Here is a 27,947-nt window from a genome sequence, read left to right as displayed (position 1 = left end):
AGAGTCTGACCTGACTTGCTTCGGGTAGTTTAAACAATGCTACATGTTCATCATTAACTACACCCATTCGAAGATCACAATGTCCCTCTACTCCTTTACCATAAGAATATCTGGAGAAAATAAAATAATCTCTATTGATAGAAATCAGCAAATTTCAGAATTCAAAACTTCATACCGTCCAAATTAGTCTTGCAGTTAAAAGCAATGTCTGTCAAAAGCATTCATTTGGGTATTTACAAATACATATCGAATTGAAAATGTAAAAAAAATCTTTCGGGGCCCTGCAGACGATACAAACAAGATATCTCCACCTTGGGTAAGAATCTTTATAATTCTACAGAATTCAAGCCGAGATATTATATATGTTGAACTTTTCTTTTTATGTTTTCGAAATGATAAGTTATGAATCTATTTACGTTTTAAGGAGGATTAGACCGTGAAAAATGACATCCGAAAAATGTTAATCACGATCATCAACTTCAATATAAATTCTCTCAAAATGCCTCAAATAACGATCATTAAATTTAATATAAATTAATAAGAAAAATAGAAGTTTCTTTAATATCTTACTTTGCTTCAACATTAATTATTATATAATGAAGCGATTTCATCACAATCGTCATCTTTGGTTTAATCTCAACATTAAATGTGGGTAAAACTGAAAATAAAGAGGGAAATAATTTGACAAAGTATCTAGGTTTGAAATGGAAAGAAAGTTGAATTCAGCAGTATCTACGTCATCGGGTTGTTTATAAACGATTGCCGGCATAATTAATTTGATTGGTTTTCCCCTATTCATGCATACACCACTTCAAGGCAACCTCACCAAGCTTTGCGTGTAATAAGCGCGTAGCAATGTCTTCGGTAGGTGTGAAGGGGCTGTACGAAAATAATAAAATTTCATTGATACTTGCTGTCACAAAGTTGTTGTAATAGACGGACATTTCAAGAAGAACGCGTGGACAAAAAAAACCAAATTTCAAGAAGAACGCGTGGACAATATACATAAATTTCAAGAAGAACGCGTGGACAATATACGCACATTTCAAGAAGAACGCGTGGACAATATGCGCAAATTTCAAGAAGAACGCTTGGACAATATGCGCAAATTTCAAGAAGATCGCTTGGACAATATACGCACATTTCAAGAAGAACGCGTGGACGATATGCGCAAATTTCAAGAAGAACGCGTGAACAATATAAGCAAATTTCAAGAAGAACGCTTGGACAATATACGCAAATTTCAAGTAAGCGCTAGGACAATATACGCACATTTCATGTAGAACGCTTGGACAATATACGCATATTTCAAGAAGATCGCGTGATACAATAAAAGCCAGAAAATATCACTTATTATAAGTCCTGCCGATTTTTTTTAAAACCAGAGAAATAACATTATTTGTCTCCCGGAGAAAGTTGTTTAATATGGTCGCCTTAGTCAATTAAAACAATCGTTCATAATCGAATTCTCATGTAGCAAACAAGGGTTAATGACCCAATAGTCATGGCCACTGCTTCGAGAATATGAAGAATTGTGAACGAATCACTGATGATATGGTGGATGACATAAATATATAATCAGGTTTGAATTTGAAGTGTACATAAAAATCAAATACCGGTAGGAAACTTTACATACCATATTCTTTAACCTCAAACTCTACGGTCTGTTGAACTCCTTCCTGAAAAACAAAAACAGATCCGAACTGTTTCTCTTAGCACTGTTACACATTGTTAATGCCTCTGAACTGATATTCTTTTTAGAAATTGAACTTCCTCAGTATTGATGTTTGAAAGAGATTCCACATCCCTCAAGTAACATTCAGAGATTTGAATTAGTGGAATACCAGGTGGCGGATACAGGAATTTTTGCAGGTTCTTGTTTAGGAAATTTGACAGTTGACAATCCATGATGCATTTGACGTCAAGTTTTATTATGAATTAATAGAACTCCATTGTGATTCAATTCATGGATGCAAAGTATTTTAAAATTGTAATATCACATTATGTCTATTTATCTCGCGCTTGGAATGTCATCCGATCCCACCATCTGATAATGAAGGATAAAGAACACGGCCGTGACACTTTTTTCATAAAAGCGCAGTTTTACAATTTTGTTATGTAGCTAAGCAGAGGGAGTCCCCACCCCACCCCAATACCAATTCCATGTTCGAACTTCATTAATTCCATTAACTTGTCATTCCCTGGTTTGTTTCACTGAATGATTAGGAAAAAATAACTCACGTCTCCAACAAAAGATGCTGATATGTTCCAAACTCCTAGTTGAGCTTCTTCTGGAAGAAAGAAAGTTTTACCATTGAAAGCTTCTTCACCAGGATATGTCATTCTGTCTAGTATGATACCATTAGGGCTCTGAAACAATTATGAAAATCGCGATGATCACTAGTGACGTATTAGAATGGGTAATATATTTTTAACCATTCGCCCACCTCTCCAATTTTGGACTGGCAATTTCCCTTTTCACCATAAATGAACCGAAATATTGTTTCTCAAAGATATTTTTTGAGGGCCCGACACCAATATCAAGTTTTGAACATTTTGGAAACACCATATTCTCCTAAGTAGATTTGACCGCCCATGCAATCCACAACATAGCTCGGTGTCTGTTATGATACTTGATATACCTGCTCCAGATCGCTTAAAATGTATTTCGTTAAAATAAAATAAATTTATCGATGATGTCATTTTATTATTTGACCAGAAACTGGTCCCCTAGCATGCTTGTTCATTTGAGTTGACAACTGTGCATCAATTACAGGATTACGATTTGTCATATGACGTCACTATTCTAAGATAGTTGTGATGACGCCCAGCACGGTTCCTGGTCCATGCCTGTACTTGTTATTATTAACATACTTACTGTAATGTCAACTCTTACAGATCTTGTTGTTGGACTTTGATCTTCATTAACAGCCAAAATACGATATTTTACTGCAAAACAATCAAATACTAATTTATACGTCTGCTTAGGATTTCCTAATTTAAGTTGTAACATTGACCTTGAAATAAATCCAAAATAAAAACAATTTGTGATATAGAGCAAATGTCAAATGTCAAATGTCAAATACTATAGTGGCATGAAGAGTTACAAAAATGGTTAAAGATTTAAATGAGTTAAACATAAGGTACTTGGTCTGGGGTACTAAAATAAGCTTACAGAATTTAAGACACCCATAGCAGCCAAGTCGTTCTCATAATGCCTGTTTAAATAATTCACAAATTGTAAAGATAGGTTGCCAGGCAACGAAATATACGCCCACAGCAGCTAAATCGTCCGGGCAGTCAACAAGAGTTGTCGCATATTTTTACTTTTTTCGGTAATGAAACATTTATAATACACTAAAATCTTATTAAGAGCAACAACTCAGAAAACCATTAGAATTTGTTTGGTTTTTATAAAGTTCTGCCCCATGCTAACGTTTTGTATACAGAACTTTTAATACTGTATCATGAATTTAGCTGTTCCAAGTCATAAAAATTCATTGAAAATCAATATACTTGTTTGTTTCAAGATCTTAAACTCTGTGTATCAATCTGCAGTCAATTGGATATTAACTTTGGCCTCTAGAGCGTCCACAAGATTTTTCAAAGTGATCAAGGGCCATAACTTTGGCAGTAATTATCGGAAATCTTTGAAAATCAATAGGATTCTTCGTCTCATGACCTTAACACTGTGTATAAATTTAAAGTCAATAGGATATTAACTTTGGCCTCTAGAGCGTCCACAAGATTTTTTGAAGTGATCAAGGGCCATAACTCTGGCAGTAATTATCGGAAATCGCTGAAAATCAATAGGCTTCTTCGTCTCATGACCTTAAACACTTTGTATAAATTTAAAGTCAATAGGATATTAACTTTGGCCTCTAGAGCGTCCACAAGATTTTTTGAAGTGATCAAGGGCCATAACTCTGGCAGTAATTATCGGAAATCGCTGAAAATCAATAGGCTTCTTCGTCTCATGACCTTAAACACTTTGTATAAATTTAAAGTCAATAGGATATTAACTTTGGCCTCTAGAGCGTCCACAAGATTTTTTGAAGTGATCAAGGGCCATAACTCTGGCAGTACTTATCGGAAATCGCTGAAAATCAATAGGCTTCTTCGTCTCATGGCCTTAAACACTGTATATAAATTTAAAGTCAATCGGATATTTACTTTAGCCTCTAGAGGGTCCACAAGCAATTGTGGACGCCGGACGGACGGACGGACGGACGGACGGACGGGGCGACGACAATATACGACCACATTTCAATGTGGGCGTATAAAAACACACTAACCGGTTTCTCTGGGTTTATAAATAGGCTTATCTGTCTGTATCATAATATGGCCACTAGATCTATCAACAGGGATGGATTTGCTCTGTTTAGGTCCACCTATATCATCACGAACTTCAAAAAATACCATGGACTCTGTGGGCGGCAAATCCGACGATTGAATGCGAAAAGTCGTCTGCTGAACCCCATCTGAAATATGAAAGTTATTATTTCTAAGTACGATACAGAATCTTGAAGCGTGGAGTTTTCATGTTTTCAAGCTTATTATTAAGTTATATTGAATCTTTTGGATTGGAAGAACTGGATAATATTTCCACCCTTGTTTTCGGATGTACTCTATACCGAAAAAACTGAAAAATACCGAAAAAAACAACTCCGAAAAATACCGTAAAAATCCGAAAAAGAACCTAAATACCGAAATCAACAAATGCCGAAAAACAACACTAGTTACCGAAAAAGCCTAAGCGACACATACATTTTTTTAGACAGGTTTTGGCTTAGGCTAGGCCACACATATAATTGTTGGGAACTTTTGATCATGCATAAAAATAGTGGAAACTCTAGGTGGGCAATGGGTCACTCTAGGCCACGCTTAAGTATTGTGGGGCACTCTAGGTTGGTCATTGATCACAATAGGTCCCGCATAAGAAATGTTGGGCACTATAGGTAGGTCATCGGTAAGGCTAGGCCCCTTATAAAAATTTGGGGGCACGGATTAAAGTTGATTTTTTTTTTCAGACAGCAATTTCTCCCGTCTAGACCATTCCGCACAGCACTTTATAAAACATCCAAATAAAGGTTGTAAGTATTCTTCTGTGACCTTTTTTCTATTAGTATTTGGTGTTCAGCAGTCAACCGATCGTCGATATGTCTGAACTTTACCTTTTTCTATCTTTATTTTTTGTTCTTGTTTTTGCTTCGGTTTCTCGCCATAACTCAGTATTAAATGTACTGTTTGTGATTTCGTCACATCTGAAGCTGATATAGTTACAACGTTATCCGTATCTGTGCGAAATATCTTGGGTGTTATAACGACATAATAAAAACTGAAATGAAAGGTAATTCTTGTAATTTAAAAGCCAGATTTATCTCAAAATTTAAAAAAAAAATCATATCTCATTTTGAACTAACGGCTGTTGCTATAGAATAATTAATTAGTACAATCTTTTGTTTTTCTATGAAACTACCAACATTGATAACAAACTATTATCACTCTGCGAACATAACTTCTTATCGTAAAAAACAGCATTCGTTTTATAGGCTCAAACGGAGGACCTGGAGAAAACCCACGGGGTTGTACAAACGACCCTTTCACGTACAACCGGGGAATCAAAACCACACCAGTTGACTCAATAACATACCTTATGATACAGTGCGCACACGTTAATATTTGTCTATTCCCCCCTATTCTGAGCCAAGTTATGACTGTTTGAAGTTGTAGCGTAGAGTGTTTATTATCGTAGCAAAGGTACAGGACAAATTAGACTTAGTCTCGATTATCCATTTTATCGTTAAATTTTAAAATCTAGAGGGCGTTCTAATCCATTTAAATCTCTGCTACCCGATGATCTATAGCTTGAGTTCCAAACCAACGGGGTTCGGAACCTTGACGATGACCCGCGTCCTGGAGAGTTTTCAACGGCAACCATTCAACAAAACATTACATGGGTGCATGACATGGTGATGGCTGGTAGACGATCGATTGACCACTCGACATATTGCCAGTTTTGTGGGCATCTCTTATGAGAGGGTTGAGCACATTATCGCCATCAAGTTAGGAATGAAAAGAGTTTCTGCAAGATGGGTGCCAAAGCCCTTGACTGCGGATCAGAAACGTGTCCGATTCCTGACATCCCATGGAATCTGCGCTGTTTCGGAGTAGATCCTAATAATAATTCACGCAAGATTTGTAACCATGGATGAGACCTATTTCCAAAAATGAAAAATGAACTAGCCGGTCGTCATTTCCCTGGTAATAACGACGCATGTCAGTTGTTTAGGGTGGCTGAAGAAAATCTCTTCCTGACCGGCATCCAAGCCTTGCAATATCGTATGCAAATGTGTCTACACCTCGAAGGGCACTATGTAGAACTTTTCAGCCAGCGCTCGTAATTCTCTGATCTTTACACCTCTTGGCACATTGCCAATCGTCTTTCCTCTCTCATGATTCGGTTCTTTATTCTCTCATTACAACATTTTGATATGTAAATAATGACGATGTTTCACAGTAACAGGTGACACTGATCTTCAAGGGGGCGCGATCAGAATGACGTAGCAACCAATCATAAGCTTGGGAACCACTGGTCCTTAGAGTTGATTATGGCCTTGTCATATTAATAAATGTCTAAATAATAATTTTTATATCATTTGTAGCCAAAATAAATACTTTCCATGGATATATTTAAATCTTACATAATGCATTAATTACATTGGCCTTAGATTTCATTAGTTAGTAAATTCTTTCAGGCATTGGGTCGAAAATAAAATCTAGGTCATAGATAGACCGTCTGTAGATTCACTAGCTCAGTCTTTCAAATAAAATAATTAGCCTCAGTAAAGAAGAAAATATAGAAATATCAGTTGAACAATGAATCTGATTTACAGTTAATTAATTATAATCAAAACGTAGATTCCTATAAATACATGCGAATTAAAGGTGGGATAATTTGAGAAAACATAAACTTTAACTGCGTAAAAATTGTACGCAGTTGACAGAAATATAAGAATTACACTTTAATGGCGTAAAAATTGTACGCAGTTGATAGAAATATAAGAATGACACTCAGAAATTCCAGCGGAACTAAACCTATTTTGATTGGGCAGCTCACAGAATGTAATCGTAATAAAATCAAAATGGCTATATATAACGTCATGCCTGTCAGCATCAACCGGGTTATTGAAAGTCGAATACTATGTATACCTAGAGAAAGAAAGGATTGGATCCCCAGTATGGATCCACAGCATTGACGATCACCAGCGCTGCCTTCCGATTTAGTGTTCTTTGTTAATGCCATTGTGTTTCTTTTAAAGATCACATGGGAAAACTTCGTAAAACTTATCAATGATATTTACTATGTGGAAATCATTGAAAAAGTATTAACTATGCCGCATGAAAAAATAAACCTAATTAATCTGGAATAATATCATACTCAAATGAATATTTAGAACCATACACTCGCCTAACTCAACTGTCGAAAGTCCAAGCAAAGACATATTGTAATTTAAACTTCTTCAAAATTACTAAAATATTTACACAACTCGTAAATTAAAGTTAAATTTTGAATCACATTAAATCAAAAAATAGTTATTAAAACTGCATGTTGTATGCCCGACTTCAGTTGTCCAATCGGTGCAGAAATGGTGGGATGTTAAACCAAATTTCATAGAAATAGTATATTAGTTCGGTATTTAGAATCCTTACCTTTGTTTATTAGTTGATATAAGAGAAACTAATCCCACTAAAACAATTATAACTACTCGATAGTCCATCGTTACACTTTCATTTCAACATGTGTTAATGGTATTCTGAACTATAACAATAACTCTACACCAGCTTGCTGGCTTTGTTTATGTCAAAGAGACTGGAGCAAATTTATGTACGTAGAATATTTAAAACTTGATAAGCTAAGGCCAAGAAGAAAGTATATTGGTTTAGTAGGTTGATTGTGTGACGCTCCCTGGTGCGCCTCTCGCTTGTTAGATCATACCTATAAGTACGAAGTTTGATGTGAAATGATATTTGTTTGTATTAAACGCCTTTATACCCTTGGCGCCTCACTGGTTCAACAAGAGCCGAGGTTCTTTAAAAATGACGTTTCTTGATTATGACTATACAGATTGTTTAGTTTGAATCTACGGCATGCTCATTGAAAAACACCATTGCGCTAAGAATCAATTCATTTGTTCAAAAGATGGTCCATCAATTCATTTGTTCAAAAAGAACTGGTCAGTATATGGAATTTTCGTGATATGGTCCATCAATTCTACACCAGTTTCTTTAAAACCTATAATGTCAATCGAATTTTGTCACAAGAGGCCTGGTAAATCGAAATTCGCGGTTATAAAGAAACGAAGCCAGTCTCGTGATTAGGGTTATCTAGTCCATTGTGACTCGAAAACTATACTTGATACCCGAAAAACGAATTTATCGAGTCACTTTTGAATATATGAAGTCATATAGGAAAGATGGCAATGGGAAAAAATATCCGTTATAAATTGCTTTCCTGGCTTGTAAAACAAGTGTTTATTTTTTTGGCCTATAATTTATAAGAAACGTCTAAACTAAACCAGGATGTGGTACACGTCGTTATCTGTAATTTCATCCCCCCTGTCAAACCCTCTCTGATAAACGAGATAAAATTTCTCTCTCTTAATGGCACCAATCATTAACATGCGTGTACAACCCACTGGGTAATATTTATGTAACAAGTGTCGAAGGCTGTTTTCTAGGATATACATTGAACCTTGGTGTTCCATATAAAGAATATTCTAAAATAACAACGAACTTGTAAGAATTTCTGGGAGTCACCAAGGACACACCCGCGTCTGTGAGACAGACCGATGGAACGAGTCCATCCTGCTGCCCACCACCTCCCATGCCTTCGTTAGGTCTTACTTTTTTTGTCAAGACTAGAATTCCCCTTTTTACACACCCACATGTAAATGTGGTCGTATATAGTCGTCGCCGCCGTCCTTCATCCACAATTTCTTGTGAACAATCTACATGCTACATTTATAATCTGATTGTTTTGAAATTTATATATGTTGTTTACATTAGTGAGTTGAAGACGCCTAATTAATTTGAATAATTTTCGTTAATCTATTCTGGAGTTGTAGCCCTTGTTTCACTTTGTTGCACCTTGTGAACGCTGTAACGACAAAAGATATCATCCGATCTGTATGCAAATTTATATGCATTATTTAAAGGCGCTAAATCGCTAATATTTGGGACCTAGAAATTGACACAAATGGGTCGCAACGCATATAATAATGCAATATGAATGTATATAAACTGATTTACATTCAATCTTTCCGTTTTTACTCTAATATCAAATCAATTACCAGAAGTGTCAATCGAATGACTATCTCTAGCGTCTGGTTATTCCAGTCGACACCGATAGTATTTATTGCGCATGCTCTCCAGATAAGAATCTGGCTTCACCGTTTGACATGACTTGTGGAATATGTCTAGCCTCGTTCTTAGAGTCCCTTATTACAAATGCCGCTTAAAGGCATTATGGTACACGATTCATGTACCAACGTTAAAATGTTTATTTTGTCTTAAATATTGGATATCAGAAGCTCATCTTTTCAAGATACGATATCAACACCAATGTTGATTTAAATTGATAAATAATTCGTGTTTTCGATGTCGAAGACTTTGGATGATACTGAGTTAGAGCTACTATATATTAGTGAAACGAAGAAGGATATTGAATTTCAATGATTTCCACTTACCCACTTAGCCACCGTGGCACCCGTTTCAGTTTGTAGCACCTTGTGAACCCTAAAAGGACGAAAATTATATCTGATCTGCATGAAATTGTCCTGTAAATGCCCCTCGTTACTTACAAAAGATTAAATGTGCGACCACCCTGGGCAATTCTACACAATGCTATGGAAAACAGGTTTGTACTGCTGCGAGAGAATTGGTTTAAATACAACGGTATTCTAGAGAAAACAGGTGAACACCCCAAATAGTTTTCTATGACCCTACCCAAATGACCCCACCCACAAAGCTTTATACAATACTAATAGAGAATACTCCAGTTTTAGATAATGGTGGGTACTCACTAAGACCTCTGACCAATCCAGTTAAAGATGCAGCATGTAAGATTTGAATAATAGTTAAAAAGTAGATAATAAAATATGAATATATTGAAAATTTCATTCGAATGACTTTATTCTGATCGAGGTTATCAGTGTTTTGAGTTTTGACAAGATGTAGTAATTCGCAACTGAGAGTAAGCCTCGATTCGCCATTTTTAAATTAAACTATTAAATGACGACCGTGTTTCAATGCATTTAGAGCGTTGATTAATGGCGTGTTATGTGAATATAATATATGTCAAAATAAGTTTATATAACATTTGAAACTAAAAGAGAAAGACCTGCAATAGGTAGATTTAGCTCTTACATAATGCATCTTTAAATGGTATAACTCACATTAAGGCAAGGGCTAAAATCTAGGGCCTTGCACACAATTAATCGTACTTAAAATACCAGGAACTATTATATTTTCAACACATAAAAATTCAGATCCCGGATGCCTCTTAGGTGCGTTGGTTCCGGCCTCAGTGTGACTTTAACTCAAGACCACCTGTCTTCAGCATGTTAACACATCGGTGCCATTAGCATGCACTAAAGTAATACTCAAGTAAATATAAAAAGGAACGCGTTTACCCCATCATGTGTATTTATCATTATATGATTGTGTGTGAGTTAGTTGTATTTTACGTCCGCTTCCACCGAGGTGATATCGCAGACAAGTTTTGATATGATTGGTAAATATCCTGCTTATTAATGAATCCACCAATGAAACTACAAAATGATTGGATACGCACAACTTGTATTATTACATATACATGAAGACTAAACACGTCATTAGAAGGATACCGAAAGGCAATAATTGCGCATGTTGATTAAACCAAAATGTCAGATGTTTCTTTCCTTCCCTATGTGTATATATTACAGAAGTGTGCGTAGTCGTTCGGATGGGACGAAAATTCAAAGTTGGCATGCACGTGTAGCCATCCTGATATTTTAGTTAAACAATATTTTATTCAATAAACTGAACTAGATTGAACAACAGGCAAAGGCCTATATAAGTTCTCTCCAAACATATAAAACAGTTATAACTTATGTTTACAATAGACAATGGTGGACATATGTATAGACAGTGAGTTACAAAACATATATACATTTCTTGGAGCCTAATCGTAGTGTATTACATTTTCATTTTAGATTATGAAATTTATATAAGATAAAAAGTGTTGCATATTGTAAATAAAATATTAAATGTTAACGTGTTTAAATCTCTTGCTATCTTTAATGTATTTTTGCACTATGTTAAATGTTAAAATTGGTATCATCTGAAAGGTCGGGGTTGTCATATAAGATAAGGTTAATTGTAACATTTTGTTTGAGGTGGTGTAAATTATTTTGGAGAATTGTTCTTTGGGCAGAGTAGGTTGCACATACGAAAAAATAATGATAATTATCTTTGTCTGTAGAATTACATCTACGGCACACCTTTGTTTCACTAATAAAATGGTAGAATAAGTGGTTATTTAAATTACTAGCTTTAGTTCTTAATTGGCAATGGATAATATTTTCTTTCCTATTTCCAGTATTATAATATAATGGCGGTCTACGTAATGGGTACCCACGTGAAAGGCCCGATTTAAATGTGCTTAACGTTTGTGGGGTTTTGATGTTTTCCGGTAAATTGTTCCAAAGTTTAATTGTGCAGGGAAAGAAACTATTAGAAGATTGGGGTTCTGATTTTCATTACGAAGATTATAAGTTGGTACCAAAGAACCAATTTTTTTTTAAGATTTCAGTCAGATAAGTTGGGCCTAGGTTGTTTTTTATTTTATATAAGTAAATTAATTTGTGTTTTACTCTACGATTAGACAGCGATTCCCACCAAGCTTTTTGTATAAATTGTTTTTAGATGAATTTCTTCTAAGGCCAGTTATTATTCTACCTGCTCCAGTTTGAACACTTTCTAATAGATCAGAATCCTTCTTTGAACAGTTATCCCATACAATATCAGCATATTCTAAAATCGTTCGAATAAAAGCAAGATAAATTTTATTAAGTGAAATTATATTAATTTTATATTTCAGTATGCGCAAAATATTTAGTCGACCACAAGCTTTCTGGTATATATTTGAAATGTGTTTTGACCATAATGCATTAGACCGAAATGTTAATCCCAAATGACAATGGTTGTTTATGTTTTCAGCTTTTGTATTTCCGAAAACAACGTCTGGATGGATTGTATTTTTCCTAGTAAAAGTAATATTTTTAGTTTTATTGGGGTTAAAAGTTACACACCACTGTTTAGCCCACGGTGAGACAATATCCAGGTCTTTAGTTATAGAGTTCGCGCTATTTAGAGGATCATTATGAATAATTGTAAAAAGTGAAGTATCATCGGCAAATAATCGTATGGTGTTAGTAATATTATCGGAGATATCATTTAAGTAAATTAAAAATAAGAACGGACCCAGTACACTTTCTTGGGTGACTCCAGAATTAGAATGCAAATAATTTGATTTAAAACCTTCTAAAACTACGCATTGTTGTCTATTACTTAAATAGAGTTCAATCCATTTACATAATTTTTTATTAATTCCATATTGTTTCAATTTAGTCAATAAACATTCATGCCAAACTTTTGATACATCACACAATATAAATCGAATTTGCTTTCCTTTATCAAGATTACTTATTATAACGTCATAGATTTCTAAAAGTTGATTTTTTGTAGAATCGTTTGGTTGAAAACGGCATTTGTAATATGGCGTATTTGTAACATGATAATATTCCTGTAATATACAAAAATTCAGATTTCTACTAATTTGTATGACCATTCCGCGGTATCACTGGGTCGTTTTGTCTTTGGACAACTTGACATTAAACTATTTATTATATATTGCCTTTTGTCATGTTTGGCACTCGACAATAAAATTATTAGATTGCTACATTGGATTTGGTGTAGCATCCATTTTCAATACTATTTTCTGGATCTGAATCTGGGCCTTTCAATATAATTCGAGTTCCGTAATTATAAGATAATAGAAAGGACATTAGTTATCGTTCATTAAGGTAAACGACAATTTCATTTTATATTTTAATGGCAGAAATAAGTTTTAGTACATTAAATACAATCGTCGTCAAGAAGAGGATATATCCGGAGAGTATAACATAACTACCCACAGACAAAGTAAGAGCCAAGCAAAATGATCAATTCAATCAAATATGGAAGACCAAACAGCTCTTTATTCAGTGTTCTTAGTACGTATTTCTTTAATTCATAGTCCTTAATTCTTATTTCTTCATTTGTTGTTGTATTTCGACATTTGTACACTAAAATTAACATCTGTATCTTAAAATCAATATTTGTTTTACAAATCAGACATTTGTCATATCAGATTTGTAAAATGTATTTTTGTTTAATTTAATTTTATTTTAATATAAAGATAAAATTTATTTCAGTAAATCAAAAAAATAATCTGCATTTATTAACCTTCATAGACATACAACGAAAACAAATCTCGAACAACAAATTTCTAAATACAAATCTCCAAATACAAATCTTGGAAAACATTTTTCCAAAAACATTTCTTCAATAACATTTCTCCAAAAACATTTCTCGAAATTCATCGAACCGGAACATTATGACGACATGAGCGGAAATCAACCTGGCATACACTAGAAGTCACCATACAACAAAGGAGACTCGCGCAAACATATATATAATAAGAAAAATCGCTCGATGACCGCGACTTTTTGAAATCACGTGCGTGTTAGTCTCCCTCTCTCTCCCTATATATATATTGGTTAATCTAATCTAGCATTAAATAAAATAAATTGAAAGTAGTCTATTTTCAGAAATTAGGTTTTGTCTGATAACGACATATTTCTTTGGACAAAAGAAAGAGGACTTTATCTCTTCTAAATCATATAATCATGAATGTGTCTGTAAAATAGCTAATACTCGTATATTCAAAGAGCGATAGACAAATACTTTCCGGTGAAGCATTATACGATAACTGGAATTTCGTAATAAGACGCCTATTTTGACTTTTAAATCCCATCCCCCCCCCCCCCCGCCCCTCACTGTATAGAGTTCAGACGATCCAAATTATATCTGCTTTAAAGATACATTCCCGCGTACAAATTTTGTGATTTGATGATATATTTGGACTAAAACATATTCAAAGTAACCAGTCTATCAAACATTTGCTTCAATTCCCTCTCAAAACTTTGTAATCGCCGGGGATGCCTATATAGCTATAAGTAAGCTGTTGTTAGACGCAATGTCTGTCAACTTAGCTTCATTGTGGGAGGGTTCATTTTTCAGAATGTATTTATCATTACTTACTGTACATGTACCATACATATTGAGGCCTAAGTAAATTCTTAATTATTTCTGTCAACTTCTTTTTCCGTCGTTTATACGTTGTACGTTGACACCCCTCAATGTTCCCAAACCGCCTACCCATTTGATCCCTCACTTAAGTTGGCACACAATAAGCTGGCAGATAACAGTCGGGTTGCCAGTTAGAGATACCCTAACAATTTTGCCCAATGCTTGTCCTAAGAGCGTTTTTCGGGTAATCCAGTATTTTTCTAGTAAGATTAGGTGTCTACACTTCCCATACATACCAAATTTGACATACTTTTATTGGAAAGAACCACCCGATAGATACTTTTCTGGTAAAGTATCTTTAACAAGGTACGTGAATATGAATATGTCAGAAAATATTTTACAATTTTTAAAGTGTATTGTGACAGTATTTGTACTTTAATCAAGTTCAGATGACAAGACTAGTTTCACATCTTATAATACTTTTATTCTCTGCTTCTTCTAACATATTATGTATAAAACTTAAAGACTCCATAACTAACTTGTATTGAGGGAGCCATGCCCTAGCTTGGCACAAATGTGCCACCTCCAGTACGCTCTCCCTCATTCCGCCTCGTCCCGTGCCTAGGCGCTCATGGCCTGCGCTCTCGTGTCCTGTCCGGACCTCTCTGAGATTTCGTTTGTTAATCTGGGTTTATAAACCATTCCAGACAAAGGAATCTTATTAAACATCTGGCTAATGTATCATATCAAGTTTAACATTCGATACATGCTAATCAGACAAAGAAAGTTTAAATAAAACATGCCAGCAAGTTTACATAATCATTACCTAATCACATAGACCAAGGACTCCAGGCATGTCGATAACGAACAGGTGTCAAGTTGGCAGGAAGCGTCTTTAACATCAGATAATCTGATTATGTAACATACCTTCCCTTTTTTTTGAATAAAGTTATGAATTATATGAAATAACTTTTAAAGACTATTACAAAATTAAATATAAATGGAGTCGATGGTAACTACCTTAATTAATATATAAACAAAAATACGAAAAATAACTATAAGCTGATTAAAGGTTATATAAACAAAAAGAAAAAATGCAAATGGCAAAAGAATAAAACACTGGTTGAAAAGTAATAAGATACTGGTTGAAAAGTTCATACATATATACTACAGTGTTCATACACGCGAGACATTGAAATCACATAATTATGTCGCAGATAATTTTACTGTTCACACACACGAGTTCCTGGAATCGCATATATAATGAAAAATATTTGAATTTGCACACACGCGAGTTATTTGATATTTGAATCACTAATAATTATAACAAAAAAAAAAACACTGTAAAACTATAATATTCTAATGTTCGCACACAATCACTAATAATTATAAAAAAAAACCCCAAAACACTGTAACTATTCTAATGTTCGCACACACTCGAGAAGCGCGAAATACAATCCTTGAAGCCAACTGTAGGGAGATACAAATTCATTTTTTTCTTCTTCCTTCATTCCGTCGTCTTCTTGTATAAGTTTCCGTAATGGCAAGGAGTCGGTGTCTTCCGGTAGTCTTATCTTTTCCATACCGCCTGGCCGGAACGGTGCGTTATGACATGTGCTATGAGGAGTATTATAACTGTCACCCGCCCAAGTTTTATCATCTGTTTATCATATCATGGAGTGCACTTAATTAATAGTTAATCAAATTAGCAAGTGGAACAGACTGACTTTAGATAACGATCTAACGATATTTACATTATTATTTACATGGATACAATTGAAATTAGGGTTTTATATTGTTTTATCTCAAGATAAAGAATAAGGAATGATCTGAACACATTTCTCAAATCTTGAATAAGACCTTTTTTGAAAACATTTAGCAAAATTAAAAACGGTTTATTTCTCTAAGTTTCTAAACAAAACACAAAACAAAACTTCACATTCGCTTCTACTTTCAGCGCGGCTCAAATTCTCTTGAGGAATATACATAAAATCTCTCCCGAACTTTCGGGGCATCCCATCAAATCGTGGGGCATTACAAATAAAAATCTCTCCCGTAAATATCGGGCTCTCCCAGTAAACTTTGGGGTAATCACAAATAAAAATCTCTCCCGTAAATATCGGGAATCCCATTAAATATTTTGGGTAATATACACATATAGACAGAACAACAACAAACTTAGAGGAAACACGTTAATACTTTGTGAATGTTATTGGGTTAAATTCCAAATTACCATACTGTTAACTCGATTCTAGTTAAAAATTTCACGAAACATTTTAGTTCTCGATTTTGAATGCCAAAATATGTGTTCAAAAACAAACAATTATAATCTATAATCTTTTAAAACAACATGACTCATTGGAAAACAAACAATATATATACAATTTTGTTTTAGTCATTTTCCTACAAATAGTTAAGGACTGTTCCACTACTAGCTTGAAAATTATATTAAATTAAGTAACTACACCATGATATTTAATAAAGCGTGATGATAAACTGCTGATTTCCCAGTTAAATTATAATACATTATAGCACAATGTCATTATTAACCGGCCATGGTAGGATTAGAAAAAGACTTACCTTAGAAATAATTCTTTGATCGCCTAGTGGTTATGACTTCAAAACGTTGGTCTGGTCTACGGCACCAATTTATATGTGACAGTATTGGGTCATTATATCAAGTTCTGGATGACAAGACTAGTTTCACATCTTATAATACTTTTATTCTCTGCTTCTTCTAACATATTATGTATAAAACTTAAAGACTCCATAACTAACTTGTATTGAGGGAGCCATGCCCTAGCTTGGCACAAATGTGCCACCTCCAGTACGCTCTCCCTCATTCCGCCTCGTCCCGTGCCTAGGCGCTCATGGCCTGCGCTCTCGTGTCCTGTCCGGACCTCTCTGAGATTTCGTTTGTTAATCTGGGTTTATAAACCATTCCAGACAAAGGAATCTTATTAAACATCTGGCTAATGTATCATATCAAGTTTAACATTCGATACATGCTAATCAGACAAAGAAAGTTTAAATAAAACATGCCAGCAAGTTTACATAATCATTACCTAATCACATAGACCAAGGACTCCAGGCATGTCGATAACGAACAGGTGTCAAGTTGGCAGGAAGCGTCTTTAACATCAGATAATCTGATTATGTAACAGTATTCTGACCCTTTTAATGGTATGCATCACGATATCTTGTATTTTGTGTTATGGCCCGTACTTTGACGTTAAATACCCCCCCCCCTTCCTCATTTAATACCATTTCTTATTATTTCTTTTTTCAAGGTATGTAAATACAGATGTGTAAGAAATTAATTTACATTTTGTAGCAAACAATAAACATACTTTCCAGCTGTATATGAACAGATATCAAAAATTTCTTATTAAGATCGTTTTTTTTTAACTTTAAATATCCCCCCTCCCCACTTAATAAAGTTTAGTACCGTGGAACTTTGATCTTTTTTCAAGGTATGTAAATATAAATGTGCCAGAAAATAACTTGAAAAGTTGTAGGCTATTAAACTCTATTATTAATTGATTGGGAGGGTTGGGATTGGGTCTTAAATGTCAAAATACGGGTCACATTACGACATTCCAGATACCACACTGAATACCACTGAAAAAAAAGTTTCATTTATCTTTTCCAAAATGTAATGTATTCTGGTACATTTAAATTTCCATAGGTTGAAAAGGGTATTTGGGTGACGCTAAATACTGTTAAGTCAGTGGGGGGGAGGGGGCAGTTGGGAGACGCTAAATACTATTAAGTTAGTGTGTTGGGGGGGGGGGGTAGTTTCTGTCGGGTTCGTTGCGTAGACACTACATAGATGAATATTTTTTTACAGCTAGTTTTTTACAGCTTTTATATTTTAGAAAAGATTTTTACTGGATCCTGGCATTATTTGAATTATAGGTTTTTGAAATTTAAAATTTCAGGTTAAACCTCTGTAGAAATAACGAACATATCGATGTTTTCAAATAATATACATATTTTTTTCCTTGCGGCTTCCAGATATTGTCGAGGCCTTCCAATTTTTTGCCGAACATTAATATTTCTCTTCGTTTTTAAAATATACTAAAATTGGCATATGGTTGTATTAGCACCAATTATTATCTTTTATTTTCAAAGACCTTATTCAATAACATTTTCGCCATTTTGGTTTTATATGCCCTCCCGAATCCGACTCTCTGTGGTTTAGGAGCTAGTCAAAGTGGCCACAATTAGATGACATCCCGTTCCACTTTTTTCGACTTCCGACGCCCTATCACCGTTTCAGAAGCGCAGTCGGTGCACTTAGACGTTAAACCCGATTTCATTTCAATTTCATATCCTTCAGTTATGACCTTTGGATATATGATGAATATATGATGAATATGACCGTTTATTTAAATACAATTTCCGGTCGTATGTCAGCATGGAAATGATATTTCTTCGAGAGTTTGCAAATTCCATTTTAATAGAATTCGTCATTATTATAATGATTAAATGGCCTTTGACCTTTGGATATATAATGACCTTGACCTTAACGTAATTCTTCACATAATGCATAACTTCCGGTTTCATTTATACCTAAATTTTCCGGTTTTGTCGATAACACAATAACTGAGGGTCGTAATGAACTCGTTTTGTAGTTGAATTACTTCAGTTATGACGTCGGGGCAGAACAGTTGTACGTTAAACCCCATTTCATTTCAGTTATGGACAGTGATAAACAATTTGATTATTTATAAATAAATAATTAATGTATGTTAAATATTTGTTTTGTGATTGAGGTCGGTCAAATCAATACGTGGCTAAGTGGGTAAGACGCTGGCTCGCTAGCCTGGAGGTCGGGTGTTCGATCCCTGCTTTGGCCGAGAAAGTTCATTCAGATTTTCCGGCGTGGTTTCCCCTTGTCAGTTATGCAGGATGGAGGGCCCGACAAGGACAGCTGTCTAGTCGTTCGGATGGGACGAAAAACCGAGGTCCCGTGTACACATTGGCGTCCACATAAAAGATCCCATTGCAGTTGGAATTCGATATAAGAGTAGGCCGTAGCGCAGCTGCCCGGGAAAACTTTCCCTCATAGCACACTGTATGGCGTATGCCCGTCTTCATTAGCCCAGGTTAGGAGCAGAACAGTAGGACGTTAAACCCCATTTCATTTCATTTCATTTTTTTGTTAAATTTTGGTGAAAGGCTCTTGCCTAAAATGTTCTAGTTCTTAAACCATGTGACATTTTTATGGTGTTTATCATAAGTCCGTAAATTTCACACTCTACGAGTGCCTGGAAAATGATTTCTATATAGGGCAATGTTATGGTGCTAAATACAACTAAAGAGTGGAATTCCATAAGAATTATGTAACCACAGATGCGTCGGTATGTAACAATATTGTCGTTGCGACATTGTTTTCAAATTTATAGACAAAGAATAGAGAAATATGATGGCTGAAACAATATTGTTATCTTTACAAATTATTCTCCTTTGTCAAAATATTAGCTATGGTATGAGTTTATTTGAAACGCAACTTAAATTATGAAATATTGTGAGAAAAACAGAAGGGAGGTCTGTGATGATATGATACATGAATTGAACTATAGGTTAATAAACACAATTGTCATATGCTATCTTAATGGTCAGGAATGGAGTGTGTCTGTTAACCAAATCTGGTAATGAGTCCTTGTTGGTATGCAAGGCATGACCAACTATATGATTAAAATTACGTCAAATTTGACCAATTAGAAAATGGGTAGCTACAATCCAAGCTTAGGAAAACACTGATGATGTGCGCGATTGTTAGACAGCCACGTAATTCTTAAAGAGAGAAGATGTAGCAATCTCTATCAGCAGACTCGCCCCAGGGTTTGAGCGAATGACTTTATTATAATGCTTGTATACTATAGGTATTGGAGCTTAATATAAAACTGTAATCAAGAAAATCTTGTATTTGTTGTCCCTGTTAGTGATACTAATTAAGATGCAGTATATTCGATCACAACGTGAAGCTGTCATTTATGTGGGATGTCAGAGTGACATATAAAGATACTTCCTGACCAGTTAAAGAATTACAAATAAAGCCAGAGACAATACTAGACGATCAAGGGTTGTTCCAAAATATGTAGTAAGGAAAGGTAGATGGGTCATACGCTCTCCACGTCTGACAGACGACCCATGGTGCTACACGTATATTGTCTTCGCACGTGACCGTCCCGACCTCTATCCACATTTTGTCTGTGGAGACTCTACTGAACACAACTTTTATCTGCCACCGACCTCGGTACCTTGCGATATTGGCATGTATCGACCGTGAGTTTATGGATTGTACGAAAAATCACGTTTTTAGCTTGTAGTCACTCTAGAGGTCATAATATTTATCTGATTTCGATGAAATGTATGTTTATAACTTGAAGATCTCGGTTCCTGTCGATATTTCCGCATCTAGGCCCATAACCTCCTGGGTTATCGTGTGTTCAGTTTGTAGTCACTCTAGATGTCACATTTTTTTTTGGCAAAATGTGGGCGTATCTTGCATGGCACCCGCTTGTTCAACGTGGTTTTCTCTTGTCATTTGTGAAGGACAAGACTGCACATCGTATTATTTTCATTCCATCAAACCAGTATTAATATTTTCAAATTTGCAGATTACCCAGACCACGTCCAAAAATTAGCATGAAGCTACATGTATTGTCATGTATTGTGTTGACCGAGAAAGTTCATCGGAAGTATTCTTGTAAGGGACAAAGTATAGTCGTTGGGATGGAATGTGCACATAAAAATAACCCTTGACAGTTAGAATTCGATATAACTAAATTTAAATTTCATTTCATTTAAGTTGACATACAATGATTAGCGTTAATTATTGCGATCCGCAAACATAATTTGACGTAACGTAAAAATTATCGTAAATTATTATAATCCACGTAGTTATTTTTCCATCACAACAAGTTTAGCAAATTAGTAGCCTTTTTTTCTAAAAGCTTTCTGTCATATTTACAATTTTTATTTAAAGGGAAAGATTCCATTTGTAGAAAGTACTTAGGACAGGCTGTTTTATAATTCGAATCATGACTGACAAATGTCATCCTGCAAAAATTCTTTACGTCCTGGGGGCAAGTATCGGAACCTTTTTCGGGAATATAGCAGGCACAAATCTCATTTAATAAGGCTTCATCTGGAACTTTAACAACCAGGACCTCAGCTACTCCTGGACATCCTCTGATAATATTCTCAATCCAAGATGGGTGGAAATAATTCATTCCTCTCATAATAACATCATCAAACCGTCCCTGTATAATTAACTCTCCCTTTTCTGTAAAACATCCATAGTCATTAGTAAGATACCAACCATCATCTGTAAACTTCGACTTCATTAGATCATCTTCGTCTCCAACATAATGTCTACAGATACCAGGTTTATTAACCAAAACATGCCCATAAGTCCCAGTAGGGACATCCTTCAAATCTTCATCGACTATCTTCACATTAACCATTTCCATTAGCGATCCGGTATGAAAATCCTCAAATCCGGATTCTTGGTCAATTTTCTTTATACTCACGAGTCCCATTTCTGTACTACCATACAAATTATATATCGTGTTAGTTAGCGTACCGATGACCGTACATATGTTCGTTTTCAGTGGTTGACCACCAAGTAATACCGTGTTCAACGGCCATGTAACGTGATCAGACGATTCCCTTTGAATTAACTTTGTCAACTCTAGGCAGGATGCTACTGACAATTTAGCAATTTGACATTTTTCCTGCACAATGATATCCCTAACAAACCGAATATCAAGCCCGTCCTCTGATTTAAACCTCCGATCCAGTAAGATTGTTCTATCCCCAGACATTGTGTACCAAAAGGGAAGTCCCAAGACCCAGCTAATGTTGTGTTGGTCGAAAAGGGAAATTGGGGGACTCAGAGCAAGCATAGATTCGGATAAAGATTTAAACCCTTTTTCAATACTACCAATATATGTGTGGTCTAACGGGATTAATTTGGATACACCAGTGGTCCCCGAAGTTTGCATGATAACCACAACATCATTGGCACTGACAGTAACGTCTTCAATATAAAAATTATCTGTGAGTTCTATCCCTTCTTGCCAGATGAATCCTAGTTCAGTGCCATGATTCAAGTTCGTGTATATTACGCTCTTCAAGTGAGGCAATTGTTTCGAGGTGACATAATTCCCAGAGACAGTATTGAAGTGTTGAGATATGATTCGATTAGCTTGGTCATCAGGACTTGAGGACAGAATTATAGCTCGACATTTTGACTTGTGAAGATTTCGTAGAAGATATGTTCCATCAGACATTTGGATAGTTGCGTTCTGGACAGCACAACCCGCACACAGGATTCCAAAGTAGGCGACCAGAGCTGCAGGAGAGTCTGGAATCAAACTACAAACAACACTGCCTGGTTCTACACCAAGCTTAGACAAACGACGACCAAACTGCACAGAGAGGTCGTAAATTTCTTTTGATGTTAGAACAGCTTTGGGTTTATCTTTAGCAACGTAAACAAAAGCCTGTGAGTCTGGTTGTTTGTTGGCCCAGTATTTTAAACGCTTTGGTATGGTGTAATGTTCATCCAGAGACTCCATCATAAATAACCTATAAACATAAAATAGACCCTTCAGTCTCGGTGAAAATACTTCATTTTGCAAACAAAAGTGAAGTAGATTCATATATACTCTTCAAAATAAGTAGGGGATATTCAGAAACAATACAAAACTGCGGAAATGCACTGCTGTTTATATTAGAGGTAACCAGTGTATGTTAATAACAGGCCACCTGCCTACACATGAACATATACAGTTCGTATGGGCGGCTTATCTGACGGCCCCATTTCACCCCCAAAGAAATACACCGTCAAAAGTGAAAATGGACGTTTTTGATTTCTGTTTTAATAATGAGTAATTGCTCCACCAGTCCTCAGACATTCAGCAATTCTTCGTGACATGCTCCTAAACAACCATGCAATCACGATTTGGGGCAATCTGGCCCACTCCTCTTGCAGTGATACGGTCAATTCTTGCAGTGTTGTCGGTTGACGTTGACGTCGACGAACACGTCTCCCGATCATGTCCCAGACATGCTCTATAGGGGAAAGGTCAGGACTCATGGCTGGCCAAGGCATATGGACAATATGGTGACGTTGGTGGTAGTCATTCACGACATGAGCGTGGTGGACATGGGCATTATCATCTTGAAAGATGAAACGTCGGCCTGCACGTTCAGCAAAGGGCAGAACATCGGTGCCAGGATGTGGTCACGGTAGTACACACTAGTGACCCTTCCTTGAACAATATGCAAGTCCGTTCTGTCAGTCATGGTGATTCCCCACACAATAAGAGAACCACACCCGAATATGTCATGCTGTCTGACGTTAACGTTAACATGACGCTCATTTACACGACCGACTCCAAACGCGAGCACGCCTATTGGTGAAATCCAGAGTAAATCTGGACTCATCTGGGAACATTACACGCGCCCATCGACGATTACTCCAATTTCTGCACTACCTACACCATTGACGCCTGTTTGCCGTGTGCTGGCGAGTTAATGGAGGCACAACACGCGGTCGTCGCGCATGCAAATGGGTTGCATGTAGCCGATTTCTAATCGTTTGGGGTGTACCTCGAATTTCTGTAACTTAGTACAAGTTTACAGAAAGCTGATTGGCCGTTTGTCCTCGATTTCGCAGGACCTGTGTACGAATGTGTCGATCCCGGGCTTGTGCAGTGGCTCTAGGACGACCTGAACGAGGTCTATCATCAACATTGTGTGTTTGTTGGTACCGGTTCCACAGTCTGCTGATCACAGACTGTGACACATTACGCATGTTGGCTGTGTAGAACCCATTTGAAGCATGCCAATAGCACGTAGACGTTCGTCATGTTGAAGACGTTAAACGTAACACACTAAAGCAAAAATACGCTAAACAGTAAATCTTATGCAAAAACCGATAGGAAAGCAAACATGGATAGGATAAACCAGCACGCGGCAGTTTTCATCCACCCTTCTTTGAAGTGTCAAATTTGACAATGAACCCCTCCCACGTGTACGGCGCTATTGCGTGTCGCACGTGCAGCTCAGTGGTTCTGTTGCGACGGTAAGTTCTTCATCTGTGAACATTCTCACAAAGCATGTCAAGTGTCCATGACTATTTATCATATTACAACCTGCATAGGTATTTGCATTTCAATCTCCCCTACTTTTTTTGAAGAGTATATATTCCAGATCAAAGTAGGCATATACTGCTTTGTACAAAACACTCGTTATTAAACAGTTATAATATGGATTAATATTTTGAAATTGGTCGCAACGAGAAACAGTATTACTTGAATATAAGGGCAGTGAATTGAATACACCGAGTTCACAAACCAATTCCGATATACTTTGATTAATTCGGGATCTATCACCGCGAGTAAATCACGAATCGAGAGTTAAAATCAGAAATGGCCAAAGATAGCATGTTATATATAACAATCTTCATTTGTAAAACCGCTATGTCTGTAGAAAGTTAAGGCAACATACCAAGTTTCATTAAATTCGGATGAACATTTGGCTCTTTTGCTTTCGCAAGCTAGTGTGAGGGGACGGACAGCGATGACAGCAATACATTAAAAGTGCAAGTGTTACAATTAATTATACCCAACTGGGTCAAATTAGAAATGACCTTTTTATTGACCTGTGATAATAGGGGGCCACTGTAGTAGTAAAGTCTCTGAACTCCACTGGAATGTGTCGTGTTCGAGACAAATATATAGTTTCGTCAAACCTGGTCGGTGTTGACAGTTTTGTATAGACTTTCAATTCCTATAGCAATAACTCTTCCGCCATCAAACTAACACACGACCAATCAGAGTTTGGTCTCAGACTAGTAATTATTTGTCCATTGACTTCAATGTTAAATGGCTGTAACATCACAGGCTGTAGCTTTTTGCTCAACATTCCGTTGGTTCCAATCTTTATAGGCACAATGGGGACCACATTTGGCAATATCCTCATCATAATTTTGTAGTGGGTTGACGTTTAGATTTTTTACTACGGGGATTTGATGTTGACTGGGGTGAAAATCTCACTTCTGACACAGTGATTGCTCTGCAAAAAGACACTGTAATATCATCAGTATTACCCAAAACTGCTATGAAATTGCAAATTTTATCCCTTTTCTCCAATTCTAGACCAAAAAGTCAACCCAAAAATGCAGGAAGAGGGGAGAAAAAAATTAAGGGAAAAATTGTCTATTTATAACTCGTACTACATAAGGGGAAACAATTACTAGTCTGAGTCCATTTACATCAAATTCCATGCTACAGTACCGCAACTACAAATAATCAGATCTCTTTCAAATGTGCAATGAGCATTGTTAGCTATGTGATACAAAAGAAACAATGATACACTGGAAGTTATAGAAGGAGCAACCATTGTCAGTTCTCAATTTAAGCCCAAAGTACTTACCTAGGAAATCAGATCTTTGTGATATTACGTCATTAGATGTAACTCTTTATTATATAGGTAACTAGTTCGTGATATTACATAGTTTACAATATCATTTTTATGCACAGATATACTAACAGGTTTTAACCTTTCTTAATATAATTCATGTTTGTGCACTATCTATAGGTCGATTTACACCACATAAACTGTACACATCACTGAATATATCACCCATGTTATTGGTATATATATTTAAAGAGCAGGCAAGACGTTGGCGGGGGCGACAGATCCGAAGCATTACCGCGGTGTTGGCCTCACTTTACCCTTATCCTATACATTTACGCACTTAGATTTTCGAAATTCTTTTAAGACATTCAAGATAGCGTATCCAGGCGCGTGTGCAGACCTTACTCCGAACTTGACATTGTCGACGCCACGCTCAAATATCCGAACACGGACCTTTGTAACTCCGTCACTATTTGAAACGTGGTTGGAATAAATAACATATCGATGGCTTAAAAATGGCATATTGAACATTCCTTTTACGATTTCCAGAAAAAAACACCGAGGTCTTCCGAATTTTCTCGAACGTGGACATTTGATGTTTACCATGGGTATTTTGTCAGACGTAGGATGTGGCGACCGGTTTTGAGCTATGGCCGCTTTCCACGTCTGACAGAAGAACCATGGTGCTACATATTCGATTTAAAAAAAAGTCCTCAAATTTCCTACAGTCGCGTTTAAAATATCCTTCTATGCGACAAATCCAACAAGTCATATTTTTCTGAAAACTCGCCTGAACCTCGTTTACCCCTCGATTTCTTTTGTCGGCATTCATGACTTACGTGACCACGGCGAAAAATAGATTCCACACTCGCGGTTTCCTACATAACCGATATCTATCGGTTCATGTTCGCTATTCGTATATACTCGTTCATGTTGTCCTCCCAATCTTAACGCAAATCGTTTCCTTATATACTCAGCCAAATTAAAAACTTGACACTGATGAATTTCAACAAAATTGTTTTTCTGGTAAGTCAAATAAATTTTAAAGTGTTTCTAACGATAGTAAGTAGTAAGAAGCCTTTAATTTCATAAAATTGTAAAGTCACGTGGATCACGTGACGTTTGAGCCTATAAAGATGAAAAACCTGAAAAACACGTGCAAACACAAACTCGTGAGGTCAATCGGTGCAAGTTTGCTTAAACTGAACACGCACACGTAACTTGAACTGGAAAAACAAATTAAAATTGTTATTTTCATCTTTGTTAGAAAATGCCGCGCCTTTCAAATGTAGAACGTCTACGTGCTATAGGTAGGCTCTATGCTGGTCAGTCTGTGGTCACTGTTGCAAGAGCCTTTAATTGTTCACGCCAGACAATAATTAATCTTAGAATGAGAGTGCTTCAAACTGGAACTATTGCGTGTGACGTCACTCCAGAAAGATCAAGCAATACGATTACGTCATCTAAGAAACAGATTTGTCACTGCAACCTCCACAAGTAGAGAGATGTTTGGTGGAAGGGTAACTGCACAAACTGTTCGAAATCGGTTGCAGGCTGCTGGTCTTTGAGCTCGGAGGCCCTATAATGGACCAATATTGACACCTCTTCATCGCCGTAACCGACTTGTTAAAATTTACTCGAAGACAGTGGAATTCGGTTGTGTTTAGTGACGAATCTCGATTCACTTTGAGATTTGCCGATGGCAGGGTCCGAGTGTACCGCAGACGAGGTGAACGTTACGCTCAAGTATGCGTCAGAGAAGTTGACCGATTTGGTGACGTCGCAGGACCTTCAACATGCTCTTGCTGAGCAGTGGCGACGTCTTCCTCGGGTAGTGTTTACTAATGTTCTGAGATCCATGAGAAGACGTTGTGTGAAAGTACGAGACGCTAGAGGAGGCCACAACCGTTACTAAACACTTTATTCCGATTGTTCTGTGGGGGTAACTGTGACATCACGAACGTTATCAATGTCAAGGACTTTTGGCGAGACGTATTCTTGCTTTCTGTTGATGTCAAGGTCGTCTGTGCACAACATAACACTAAAATAGTTGCCTTAAACCAAATATGAAAAATCTAGTCCCAAAAATCCCGAGTGTCAAGTTTTTAATT

The 27,947-nt window shown here is 36.3% G+C and overlaps 2 protein-coding genes across 2 annotated transcripts in view; both read right to left on the bottom strand.

The window, feature by feature from the left end:
- The window catches only part of LOC126830642 (complement C3), a 66,374-nt gene extending 58,516 nt beyond the window's left edge, over positions 1 to 7,858 (bottom strand). The window contains exons 1-8 of the mRNA XM_050561043.2: positions 7,714 to 7,858; positions 5,175 to 5,338; positions 4,296 to 4,481; positions 2,879 to 2,949; positions 2,242 to 2,370; positions 1,637 to 1,679; positions 571 to 658; positions 11 to 110 (exon numbers count right to left, since the gene is read on the bottom strand). Of these exons, the coding sequence (XP_050417000.1) occupies positions 11 to 110; positions 571 to 658; positions 1,637 to 1,679; positions 2,242 to 2,370; positions 2,879 to 2,949; positions 4,296 to 4,481; positions 5,175 to 5,338; positions 7,714 to 7,781 (849 nt within the window). The 5' untranslated portion in view covers positions 7,782 to 7,858. The remainder of the gene's footprint in view (positions 1 to 10; positions 111 to 570; positions 659 to 1,636; positions 1,680 to 2,241; positions 2,371 to 2,878; positions 2,950 to 4,295; positions 4,482 to 5,174; positions 5,339 to 7,713) is intronic.
- Positions 7,859 to 21,177: 13,319 nt separating this feature from the next.
- Positions 21,178 to 25,869, bottom strand: LOC126830363 (medium-chain acyl-CoA ligase ACSF2, mitochondrial). The gene is made up of 2 exons (XM_050560748.1): positions 25,852 to 25,869; positions 21,178 to 22,998 (listed from the first exon to the last, which is right to left on the bottom strand). The coding sequence occupies exon 2, from the start codon at positions 22,989 to 22,991 to the stop codon at positions 21,318 to 21,320; it is 1,674 nt and encodes a 557-aa protein (XP_050416705.1). The 5' UTR covers positions 22,992 to 22,998; positions 25,852 to 25,869; the 3' UTR covers positions 21,178 to 21,317.
- Between the last annotated feature and the right edge of the window lie 2,078 nt (positions 25,870 to 27,947).

This window comes from Patella vulgata, chromosome 8 (assembly GCF_932274485.2).
Source record: "Patella vulgata chromosome 8, xgPatVulg1.2, whole genome shotgun sequence".
Taxonomy (NCBI): Eukaryota; Metazoa; Mollusca; class Gastropoda; family Patellidae; genus Patella; species Patella vulgata.
Note: the sequence above shows the minus strand (reverse complement) of the source record. Positions and strands in the feature narration are given on the sequence as shown.

Bases quoted from the DNA above. Each gene is read 5' to 3' on its own strand.
- LOC126830363 (XM_050560748.1), bottom strand. From the start codon at position 22,991: ATGATGGAGTCTCTGGATGAACATTACACCATACCAAAGCGTTTAAAA.